This window comes from Bidens hawaiensis, unplaced genomic scaffold (assembly GCF_021521415.1).
Source record: "Bidens hawaiensis isolate Kalapana, Puna unplaced genomic scaffold, B.hawaiensis_p1.1 tig00041156_1, whole genome shotgun sequence".
Taxonomy (NCBI): domain Eukaryota; kingdom Viridiplantae; phylum Streptophyta; class Magnoliopsida; order Asterales; family Asteraceae; genus Bidens; species Bidens hawaiensis.
Window position 1 is genome coordinate 18835 of NW_027497277.1, and position 10810 is coordinate 29644.

General features: G+C 33.8%; 2 protein-coding genes and 1 non-coding gene across 3 annotated transcripts; 1 reads left to right on the forward strand and 2 right to left on the reverse strand.

The window, feature by feature from the left end:
- The first annotated feature begins 2000 nt into the window (after nt 1-2000).
- Nucleotides 2001-3513, forward strand: LOC143592695 (uncharacterized). Its single transcript, XM_077072559.1, has 2 exons — nt 2001-2736; nt 3080-3513. Exons 1-2 carry the CDS (start codon nt 2157-2159, stop codon nt 3430-3432), a joined length of 933 nt encoding a protein of 310 aa, XP_076928674.1. The 5' UTR covers nt 2001-2156; the 3' UTR covers nt 3433-3513.
- Nucleotides 3514-4295: 782 nt separating this feature from the next.
- Nucleotides 4296-4367, reverse strand: TRNAD-GUC (transfer RNA aspartic acid (anticodon GUC)). Its single transcript has one exon. It is a non-coding gene; the product is annotated as a tRNA-Asp (tRNA).
- Nucleotides 4368-5684: 1317 nt separating this feature from the next.
- Nucleotides 5685-8920, reverse strand: LOC143592697 (phosphoinositide phospholipase C 4-like). Its single transcript, XM_077072560.1, has 8 exons — nt 8520-8920; nt 8232-8428; nt 7868-8003; nt 7585-7788; nt 7255-7481; nt 6884-7001; nt 6568-6807; nt 5685-6165 (listed from the first exon to the last, which is right to left on the reverse strand). The coding sequence occupies exons 1-8, from the start codon at nt 8841-8843 to the stop codon at nt 5872-5874; spliced, it is 1740 nt and encodes a 579-aa protein (XP_076928675.1). The 5' UTR covers nt 8844-8920; the 3' UTR covers nt 5685-5871.
- Nucleotides 8921-10810: the final 1890 nt, after the last annotated feature.

The window sequence follows — 10810 nt, forward strand, 5'->3', positions numbered from 1 at the left end:
GACAAACGGACGGTTCACGAACACTCTACCGAACGAAAATTAATTTTCGTGGTTCGTCCATTAAAATTGAGTTTGGCTGTGTCCGTCCGTTAATATTGTAAACAGACGTTAACGGACAACAATGGACAAACATACACTAATGGGCAAACAAACATGTGAACATTAACGGATAACACACACTAATGGACAAACATAAACGGTCACATATTAATTCATAACATAAATCCAAACAACTGCACCTATAAATTTAGAATTACACCCTATAATATCCAAATATAATTAACGCTTAAGTGGATCACTATAAGAGACATCAGACATATATGTAGTAATACAAAAGTGTGATTAATAACACTAGAAATTCCATAATTTAATTACAGTATTGGATATATCTAAACACTTACAATACCGGAAGGACGTTACTGGGCGGACATTACCGGAAGTAATCGGACAAACGTTACCTGACGTTCACGAACACTATCGAATGGACTTGACCCTTGTCCGTGTTCGTCCATTAAGTTTACTGAACGAAATTTTTGTATGCATGTCTTGTACGTTATTAACAAACAAACATAAACAAACTTCTTTTCGAATAGATTACTGGACTTCGCTTATAGCCCTACTCTCTATATGTTTTCATATTTTTATGTTTAATCTAATTAATTCAAATTATTAAGTATAACAATTAACTTTATTCAACTATGTATAATTAATTATGATATCCTGAAACACTAGTGTTCATTATGGATAAGCTTTCTAACACTAGAGTGCTCGAGTATATCAGGCTGAGGGGTGCGGAGCGCGAGAATGGGCGCGAAAGCCCTTCCGCTCGCGCCCCGGGGCGCGAGCACCACACCACCGAGGCGCGAGAGGGCGCGAGCGCGGAAAAAGAGGCAGGCGCGGATGGGCTAGCGGCTGGGAATGGCGTGAAGGAGGCTTGGGATGCGTGAATAGAGCCGTTGGGCTCGTTTTTTATTAAAATTTTTTTTTTTCTCTATATATATCTATATCAAATACAAGTTTTAATATTTAATAAAGATTAATATTTTTATGCATAGGGGATAACTTATTCTTTTTTTATATAATATATAATTAGATGAATGTTATCTTGAATTGTTTTTTATTAGACAAAACCGACCCTAAATTTCTTTTTAAACGTTTTACCCACTGTTGACAAACGTGTATTTAAATAAAACTAAAAATGGTGGTGATTATATTATAACAAATAATAAGTTAACTCGTTTTTTATTAAAAAAAATTAAAGTTAACTTTAATTTTTTTTTTAGATATTAATGTGTTTTTTTAATTAATGTGTGTTTTTTTAAATAATTTATGAGTTTTTTTAATAATACGTTTTTTTAATACATTTATAAAAAAATAAAAAAAAAAACCGCTCGCGCCCCCCTCTCGCGCCCCTCCACACCATGTCCCGGGGCGCGAGCACCACTACCAACACCCATCTTATCAAGTTTCTCTCTCTGCCACACGTCACAATATTATTGGCTGGCGCCCCCACTCGCGCCCCCTCTCGCGCCCCCCACACCCCTCAGCCTCATAAGAGCACTTGCAATGACTTTCATGAAAGAAGTTAAATTTTTTAAGAAGAAAGAATTTAGAAATTAACAACGGGTTGTTGATGGGTTTACAAGTTCGTCGGTTTTAACGAAAATTCCCGAGTAAAGGACTATTACCTTCGAATCACTGTAAATGTGTGTCAAAAAATATCAATAAAATTAGATTGTTTTGAAATGAATTTTTTCATACATTTTGTTGAGTTTTTCAACAAACAAATAATAATAAAATTAAAATAAAAAACATTCTTTTCAACCATGACTAGTCAACCAAAAATCTTACGGCAGTGTTTTGCATGAGAACAGACAGGATAACAAAACACAATTGGACGCGCGTGGGAAGCACCTGCCACTCTGTTTTGTCTCTCACCGTACATTCAACTCATTCTTTTTTCTTTGTTTTTAATATAATATTTGAATGGCATTCAAATACATATCCCGCCACCACTTTCCCCTGTTCTCATCACTTTTCCAATTACCCGTTTCTACTTTTCTTCTTTTCAATTCACATATTATTATTATTATTATTTTCAAATCTTTTAAAAATAAAAAAACCCAATTCTTTCATCTCATGATCACCAACTCACCATGAAATTCCTCAACTCTCCTTCTTCCTCTTCTTCCGCTTCCGATTACTCCCCCGCGGGCTGCGTACCCGCAATCCTACGCCGCCTGCTCCGTCTCCACACCCTCCCCACATTCCCTTTAGATAACCACACCAATCATAATGAATTTGATGAGCCTTATTGTGCTAATAAGCCCAAGGGTGATCCCGGGATTGTGGGCAAACTTATGGGCCTTGACTCGATGCCGGAAGTGAACCCGATTGATAATTGGAGAGAATTGAAGTTGAAAAAGAAGGGTGGGCATGTTCTTAAAGCACCCGTCTTTGTGGAGCTTGAAAATGACAAGTTTATTATTCTTAGCTTTGAAGGTGATGGTAAAGATAAGGAATTGGAGTCGGGTTTTTCGAAAAATCAAAAGGGTAAATCAAGAATCAAGTTGAATCAAGAATTGGTTAATTGTCATGGTGAAGTTATGGGTTCATGTAAATTGTCTAATTTGGGCAAGAATTACAAGAAAGCTTGCAACTCGGAGTGTGATTCTGAGAATTCAAGTCCTGTTTCTGTTCTTGAATTCTCGGGTAATCAAGAAGCTTCATATTCAGGTTTGATTCTTTTAAGATTTTCTTTTTAGTTATAAAGGTTTTAAGGGGTAGCGGCCGTTTCCCTCCTATTTCAATGTATTACTACTTTTTAAATATAATTTGAGTTCATTTTCAAATTAATGTGTTGAAAAGTAGTGATTACATCGAGACATAAGGCAAGCGGGCAACAAGCTACACCACAACCCCTTTTGAATTGCAGGAAACTTACAGTCTTGGTGACTTTTATGATATGGGTATGGATTATGATATAATTAAGTACGTTAAAATTAAAAAATAAAAGTTACAAAGCTACAGTCTTGGTGACTTTTATGATTTTTATGATATGGGTATGGATTATTTTCAGGAAAAGACGAGTCGCAGTCGAAAAATTCGAATTCCAGGAGAAAATTGAGAGGGGATCTTGACAAGAATGCACCATCTCCATCATCATCATCATCACCATCATCTTCAAGTACTAGCAGCTGCAATTCAGTGGATGATGGCGAAGAATTATGCAGAAATGATAAAGAATATGTTGGATTCGAGAAGAAGAGCTTTGTGAGTAGAGAATCTAAGGAAATGTGGGATGAAATTTGTAAAATGGCTGAAAGAGATGTGATTGAAAGGTGGAAAGGTGAAGACTTTGGAGAGATTGGGGTGTGTCTTGGATTGCAGATTCTTGATCAGTTGATACTTGAACTATTTACCGTAACATGAAAACACCTTTGATTTGTAATACTGCTTTGTTTATATTGATTACATCTAAAGTTAGTAAACTTCTAACAAAACTCGTTGTTAACCGTTTTAGATTTCTATAACAAGAATCTAGATTTGTTGCACAAGACTCGTATCATGTTTGTTGCATTGACTTCACTGGTTTTCGGATACAAGGAGAAAGGAAGAAAGATTTAAAGACATGACAAAAGATTTGATTGTCATGGCCTTAAAAAACTGATCTTTCAAAGAATTCATATGGTCCTATGGAAGTTGAGTTCTAGAAAAAAGTCAAACTGACATGGTGGAACCTAAATACAGAGGTTTATGTCATACCAAAGAATGGAATGAAAGAATATTCTTGTAAAAGATATATCAAAGTGTTGTAATAAACATAATATGGCATGTTATCATAGATTGTTCTTGCCAAAGATATATCAAAATGGGATTTTTAATGTACAAAATATCTGAAACATGTTCACAAATGTTTAGCAACATGTCCTAAGTATATGAATTTATGAGAAAATGGGTAGTTTACATTTAGTTCCGTAAAAGTGTTATCAATTGATTATAAGACAACTATGAGTTTCTAAGTTTTGAATAATCGAGTACTTGTTTGGGATCTTCATTGAAAAATCAGACATGCATGGAAGTTTTGGATTTCCACAATAAGTTAAAGGAAACAACAGAAGAAAGATTCATGATTCCAATACGTTTGAATGTAAGTGAACTCCACCGCTAAACGCATTTAATTGGGTGCTCTTACTGGCAGTAATGAAAAACAACACTCATGTTATTCTCTTAGGTTTAAAACAAAATTTTGAAGTGTACAAACACTAATAAAAACTAAACGACTAAAAGTCTAACGCTGTTGCCGGGGATCGAACCCGGGTCACCCGCGTGACAGGCGGGAATACTTACCACTATACTACAACGACTTCGATGTTGTTATCAAGACATTATCGACCTTTCATTGTTACGTGTTTAGACTTAAGAAGGACTATTATCTAATACCTATGGGACATATATTTGTTTTACTTCAATTATTTAATGGATGAAATGAAAAGCAAATGAACATGATTAAAAGTTCTTTTAAGTTGCAAAGTTTGAAAATAAATTATTGTAAGTAATTGTTAAGACATAGTAGTTATTTTATTTGACCATTTCATCATAATCATTGAGTTTTAGATTTCTTGACACGTTTTATACTCGGAAGTTGGAAATAATTTTTCTTTTTATTTTCATTGCGTATTAGTTATTGTACACTAAATTAGCATATTTCTCTACGTGACGGCTAAATGAACAGTTGAGACCAAAGCTGTAAGTTTTCATGCTTAATGACTTAAGCTTAATTTTAACTATTCATGGAATGTTCAGAGATTAGCACAACTTACTCTTATTTTGATGAAACTTTTGGAAATTTAGATGTTGAAATGTTGATGGGGTTTTCAAGCCTAAAAAGTTTGCTTTAACTAAACCACATCACAGTCCACTATTGGTTTCGTTTTTTCACTCAATTAGTCCTTAAAATAATTCAATACCTCTTGGGCTCTTACCCCTTTCTGCAGGGCCCTTAGATAGGCCCAATACTAATTAATGTCACTTATAAACTGGTTATAGAGGATTAGAGGTGCATTTAAAAACCACATGAATAAAAATCAAATCAAATTAGGCTCATTCACATAATAAAAGCTATTAGAAGAATATCGCACTAAGAGGCCGGATGGTTGATATCACTAAAAGAGAAAGTGCATGAGATGAGATCCAGGCCTGCCTTTGTGTTGCAGGAATTTATGATGCTTTGCTTTGCCTTTCCAAGCATGTGGCATCTTCAATCTTCATCACAATTCACAAATTTTCAAATTAAAATAAAAAATTATGAAGATTCATTTTAACATTTTATGTTTAGTTTTCAAGCACTAATTTCCGGTAATCCGTCTCTTTGTAACCCCAAATGTTAAAGATACAATTAAATACTTAAAAATACTGCATTATCTACACAAAGTATATGAAAGAGATCCATTAATAATAAAAAATGGGGAACAAAACTTTTAAATATTCCATCTACATTAATTTTGCTCATTTTCAAAGTTGGAATTGATGCTACCAGCTAATATATATTTCAGAATTTGTTCTGCATACACTAAAACACCAAAAAAAACAGGAAAGAATAATAAAATAGATGGATATAACTAGGTATGGACCATACAACATGTCTCTTTTTTATATCAACCACTGAAAACAAGAGTCTGCACATAAATGAATGGACTTCCACTTCTCATTCATAAATTTACATATGTACATCCCATTTATTTTAAAATTAAAAAAATAACAACCCATTCCTAAAACAAATGACTATACTTATAGACAACAAGAGCAAACCGACTAAACCAAACTCTACGAAATCAATGAGCTAATCTAACGAGATTAACGGATGCGTATTTAGACGAACTCAAACCGCACAAGTAACCTTGCTGATGTGTATTGATCGCCTTTGCGGTTACAGAGTGGGACAGCACGGATTCCCGGCCTCAACTCTGAAACAGGCAGACAAATTTGGCCAGCAAAATCGTCTTTTTCAGACATGTTATAACTATGTACTTCAATTCTAAGTAAAGCTAATTCAGGAACTGCTAATGGAAATGTAAATTCTTCATTCCAAACAGGTGTCCAGTTATCCTCCTTAATCTTGGTCTTTTTCATCACTTTATCAACAGATGCTCCAGCTATACCAACCTGTTTCAGAGGTATAAAGGTTAACTAAAGTACAATCTTTTTTAAAGTTTGTACTGTGAAACTATCCTAAAAACAAGTATGTGTCTTTTTGTTATTGATGTTCAATATAGACACTATATAAGAGTTTTACTAATAGATATTAGCCTATTACTTTATACACACACACACCACTTGACCTTTTGAACTTTATACAATGTATTAGTACTCAGATTTATGTACTTCACATTCACAAGAAGTAGTTATACACTTTTACTTTATGTATCCTCTTAATAACTTTTAAGTTTTCATAAAATAATTGGTTTAACTTTTTTGAGATGCATATAATTAGTTGTGTGATCTTTGTATCTTCCAGTAAAAGTTATATTCAAGCATCTTTGTACCATAAAGAGTAAAGGTAATTACCCTAGTAAAGAAATCTGGAGGGGAATATTTATCAAAATGAGTTTTCTTGAAATCCAAATGCCATCCATCTCCCATATATATTTTAACCTTTAATGAAGTTTTGGGCATAATCTTTGCTTTGGGATTAAACACCTCATTCTTGGGCCCACAACTCATTAAAAAATCTGGTTTTTTCACATAACCGCAACCTCTGTTAGCTCTGAACATTCCATGCATTAACCAAAGTGATCTACCATATCCCTGCAATGTATGAGAGTTTAGATATTAGTTATGAGTAACAACGCGGTCCACAATATTATGTTGTTTTGATGCTGACCTGCATATTAAATGCAACCATCTGAGCTCCATGTAGCCAACCAATTAGGGGCTTGTAATTAGAGGAGGTAATGCGCGTTCCTTTGGGATAAATTCTAAGAATATTCTTCTGTGTGAACCTGCCAAACAATTGTTCACAACACATATTAATTGTTACTACAAAAACAATTTTGTTGCAATAATTATCTAAATCTTTGAATAGAAATGATTAAGGAGGTTGTATTTGTTAAAATTAGACTTTGAATGACTTTGACCAACTTGACTTAGACTTCTTTTTATTTGACCCGATTTTGAGATAAACTAAAATAGACCCGTTCATAAATAAACAGATAGAAACTGAAATATCTAAAAATATCTAAAACTCATTAGTACCTTACTACATCCTGCCCATGATTTCCTGCAGCCTTTTCAAGTGCTTGTTCTGCCAAACTTAATCGCGTGACTTTATCCTTTTCAACTTTAAATGCACTCTTCAATCCGTTTTTCGGTTTTCCAGCATGAATTGCAATCAGCTTCTTGTAAACAGGAGATGAAGGTGATTTCTTTTCTTTTAACAGATCTGCAGTCTCAACATCTTGATCACTCTTATCACTTCCTGACTGCGACATATTTAACACAAATTCATTAAGGCTTGCTCATTTAATTACAAATAAATAACCGATATAATTATAATTGTACGAATGTGTGTCATTTTGCAACAACCTTAAAACTCCAAGCATCATCATCGACATCCGAAACTTGGCTCTTTTGTGAGCTACTTCGACTAACATCGTCTGTTTCAAGGTACTCTTTTGGAGGCTTTGTTGAAATCAAAATCCGATATTTTAAGTCTTCCGGCGACGGGAGTTCTTCTATGTTTTCTGATTCCGGAGAAAATAACATTGAGCCGAACGTTTCGGTGATCATCTGCATGAAAAATTGAAAACCATTAACTTTCTGGTAATAGAATATGTGATTGTTTTCACATATAAAAAAAAGTACTCACCTTGGCTACTTTTGCTTGAAGATAGTGTGTAAGATGGTCTTCTAGTGTTATGATGACCGGATAAGGTGAAGCAACAAATGCATACTCTTTGATTGCTTTTAAGCACTCGATGAGTTTTACCGGGCTTGTCAAGGTCCTACATTAATAAACAAACAACTTAGGATTATCATAAAATGCATAGATAATTGATTAATACTAATTTCCGCGTTAATTTATAGTCTTAATTTTAGTATGAAATTGTTAATTTGTAATTCTCTCTTTTAATTTTAAGACATTAACTTTTCTTGATAATTATTCTTGTGTTTTATTGTTACTAAATACTTAATATGCCATTTTATGTATAGAATTAAAGTAAGTTGAGTACCTTCCATGAAGAACATGCACATTACTTTTTGATAAATTTGGCCATAGATCAAGCTCTATGACTCTGACACCAGATTTAAGTGCTTTGATGATTGGAACTTCACTGCAATTGCTACTTAACTGGTTACCGGTCAAGTACGAATTGTGGCCGGTGTATATGTAATAATGAGACAGGGGAGCAGTCATATCTTGATGAACCTAAAAACCAAACCCATCTTATTAATTTATTATTATGCCTATTCGTTACGAATTAAAGCTAAGAATCAAGTGATCATATGAATTAACATACCCGAGTTTGGATTGGCGGATTAAGCTCGGTGCTAAACAGGAAATGATGAAAATCCTCTAACGAGAGAGATTTCCTGTTGATTAACTTTGCTAGATGAGGATGTCGTTTATGAAGTATCCGCTCGATTATAAGCTCGGCTTCTAAAATCGAGTCGTTGTGTTGATGATGCTCCTCTAGAAACCCGCGGAGCTGATCAGCCGTCATGTGATTCCCATCACCCGAGTACTTACTAAACAATTCTTTAACGTCTGATGGCGGTCCGGCTTCGGTTACTTTAAACTTTCTAGTGAAACAATAGCACACACTATAATTTCCTATTACCATGTTTGTACGTAAGATTGTGTTGTGGATGATCAATGAGAATGGTGGGAATTAATTGGGGTGGTGTGTAGTTTATTTATAGAGGGAGGGTTATTATTATATTATTATATATGATGAGTCTAGTCTTGGCAGATGAGAGAGAAAGAGTGTGAATGAATCTTGTTGATTCTGTTTAAATTGGTATCGTTATTTGTTGCTGTAGCACACAAGAAGAATCGGTCAATTCCAACGGGTGAAGCATAGCTTCCCGCGCTTTTTTAATATTATCCGTCCGTTCATTTTTACTCATGTCACTGTAAACTTGTTTCTATATAGTAATAGGCAAGCTGGATAATAAATAAATTATTATGGATTATTGAGTAGGCAAAATGCATTATAATAAAAAGATTCAAAAACAGTAAAAACAACATGTTCTTATTCCTAATTATTAATTTTTAAATGTACAAGACATATTCTTTGAAACTCGCACGATAAGAAGAACCAAAACCATTATCACATTTTTCACAACTTTTTATTTTATTTTATTTTAAATATATATCTAACCATCAATCGTCTTTCAAGTTCTTGTGTATGAACAGAAACCTAAAAATGGCCGGTGAACTAATGTGCTCCATTAGTTGTTTAGGCTGAAAAGATTGGTGTTTGTTCAATGTTAATGTATTCTTGTAAAGCCTAGCTCGTTATTTAATTTTATATATCATCATATTACGGTTTCAAAAAAAAAAAAAACACTAATGAGCTCCAACAATGAAAAACACAAAAAGTGCTTACAGTGCACCTAAAGCCAGCCAAGAACTCCTTATTAATAATGACTATTTGACACACAATAGTTCTAACTTTCAGTTTTCTATAAAAGGACAATTTCACTCTAAGGCTATCGATCCGGTGTACAGACCGCTCACCATGATTGATGTCTCGCCCTCATGATGAATGGGAGATTGGTTGCACTTTATAACGTTTCAAAATTGCAATTTTTAATGAATTAGGGAGTGCTTTTATTTTTGCTTTTTGGAGGAGCAAAATGTCAAAAATGCCCCTCCAAAAGCACTAAAAGCTTCAATTTGATGCTTTTAGTTGCTTTTAGAGGGACATTTTGGACATTTTATCCATCCAAAAAGCAAAAAGCAAAAAAGAAAAACACTCCCAAACACCCACTTAATTTGGAATGCAATGACTTTGTGAATATATGCAATTGTAGGTGACAAAAGCTTAAACGAGGACCTTGGGGCATTAACCGAGAGGTGAGAAAGCTTAGGAGAGGTGAAGACAAAAAAACGTGATTAAAAAGGAGAAAAACTAATGAAATTTGGCTTCGGGAGTAAGCTTACGCTAATCTTGAGTTTCGGATCAGCCTTCGTCCAGGTCAGGGTGTTGCCTTACGCCCTACGGCGTAGGCTACGCCGGGTGCTCAACTATGAGCCAACTAGCTTTTATCCTTCGTATTACGAGATTGTTTTACATTATTCGTTTATATATATATATATATATTTGGATTTTTTAATTTTATTTATTATAAAGGAGTTAATAATGTATCTAAGATTTGATGATGAAAGGTTTCACAAATAAATGAATTGTTATAGCTCGTTTTAAAATCTATCTAGTTCTTGTGAAGCCCATGACCCGCTTATTTTTTTAATATAAATTGTTTCTTAATTAGAAATATATTTTTTTAATATAGGATATTAAATTTTAGTATTACCATATTTTATAAGAATTTTCATTTCAAATATTTAGTGATTTTATTATTTTAATATAATGAGATGTTATAACTCATTTAAGGTCATATAGGTTTGGTGTATACCCGTGATTTCGGATCAAATCCATGAAAAACCTTCATTTACAAATAATGAAATCTTGTGACTTGAGAGAATGTAGGAAGTAACCAGAGAGTTTTAAATGTTTCGCTTATATATATTATAGATTTTTGAGAAACTTCCATTTTTACAGATTTATAATACGGGGCAATTCAA

What these genes read in the sequence shown, in the direction of transcription:
- LOC143592695 (XM_077072559.1), top strand. Translation starts at nt 2,157, where the DNA reads ATGAAATTCCTCAACTCTCCTTCTTCCTCTTCTTCCGCTTCCGATTAC. An exon ending in TCAAGAAGCTTCATATTCAG is followed by an intron (nt 2,737 to 3,079) that starts GTTTGATTCTTT and finishes GATTATTTTCAG; the next exon opens with GAAAAGACGAGTCGCAGTCG.
- LOC143592697 (XM_077072560.1), bottom strand. Translation starts at nt 8,843, where the DNA reads ATGGTAATAGGAAATTATAGTGTGTGCTATTGTTTCACTAGAAAGTTT. An exon ending in GTGCATGTTCTTCATGGAAG is followed by an intron (nt 8,004 to 8,231) that starts GTACTCAACTTA and finishes TTATTAATGTAG; the next exon opens with GACCTTGACAAGCCCGGTAA. An exon ending in ATGATGCTTGGAGTTTTAAG is followed by an intron (nt 7,482 to 7,584) that starts GTTGTTGCAAAA and finishes AATATGTCGCAG; the next exon opens with TCAGGAAGTGATAAGAGTGA.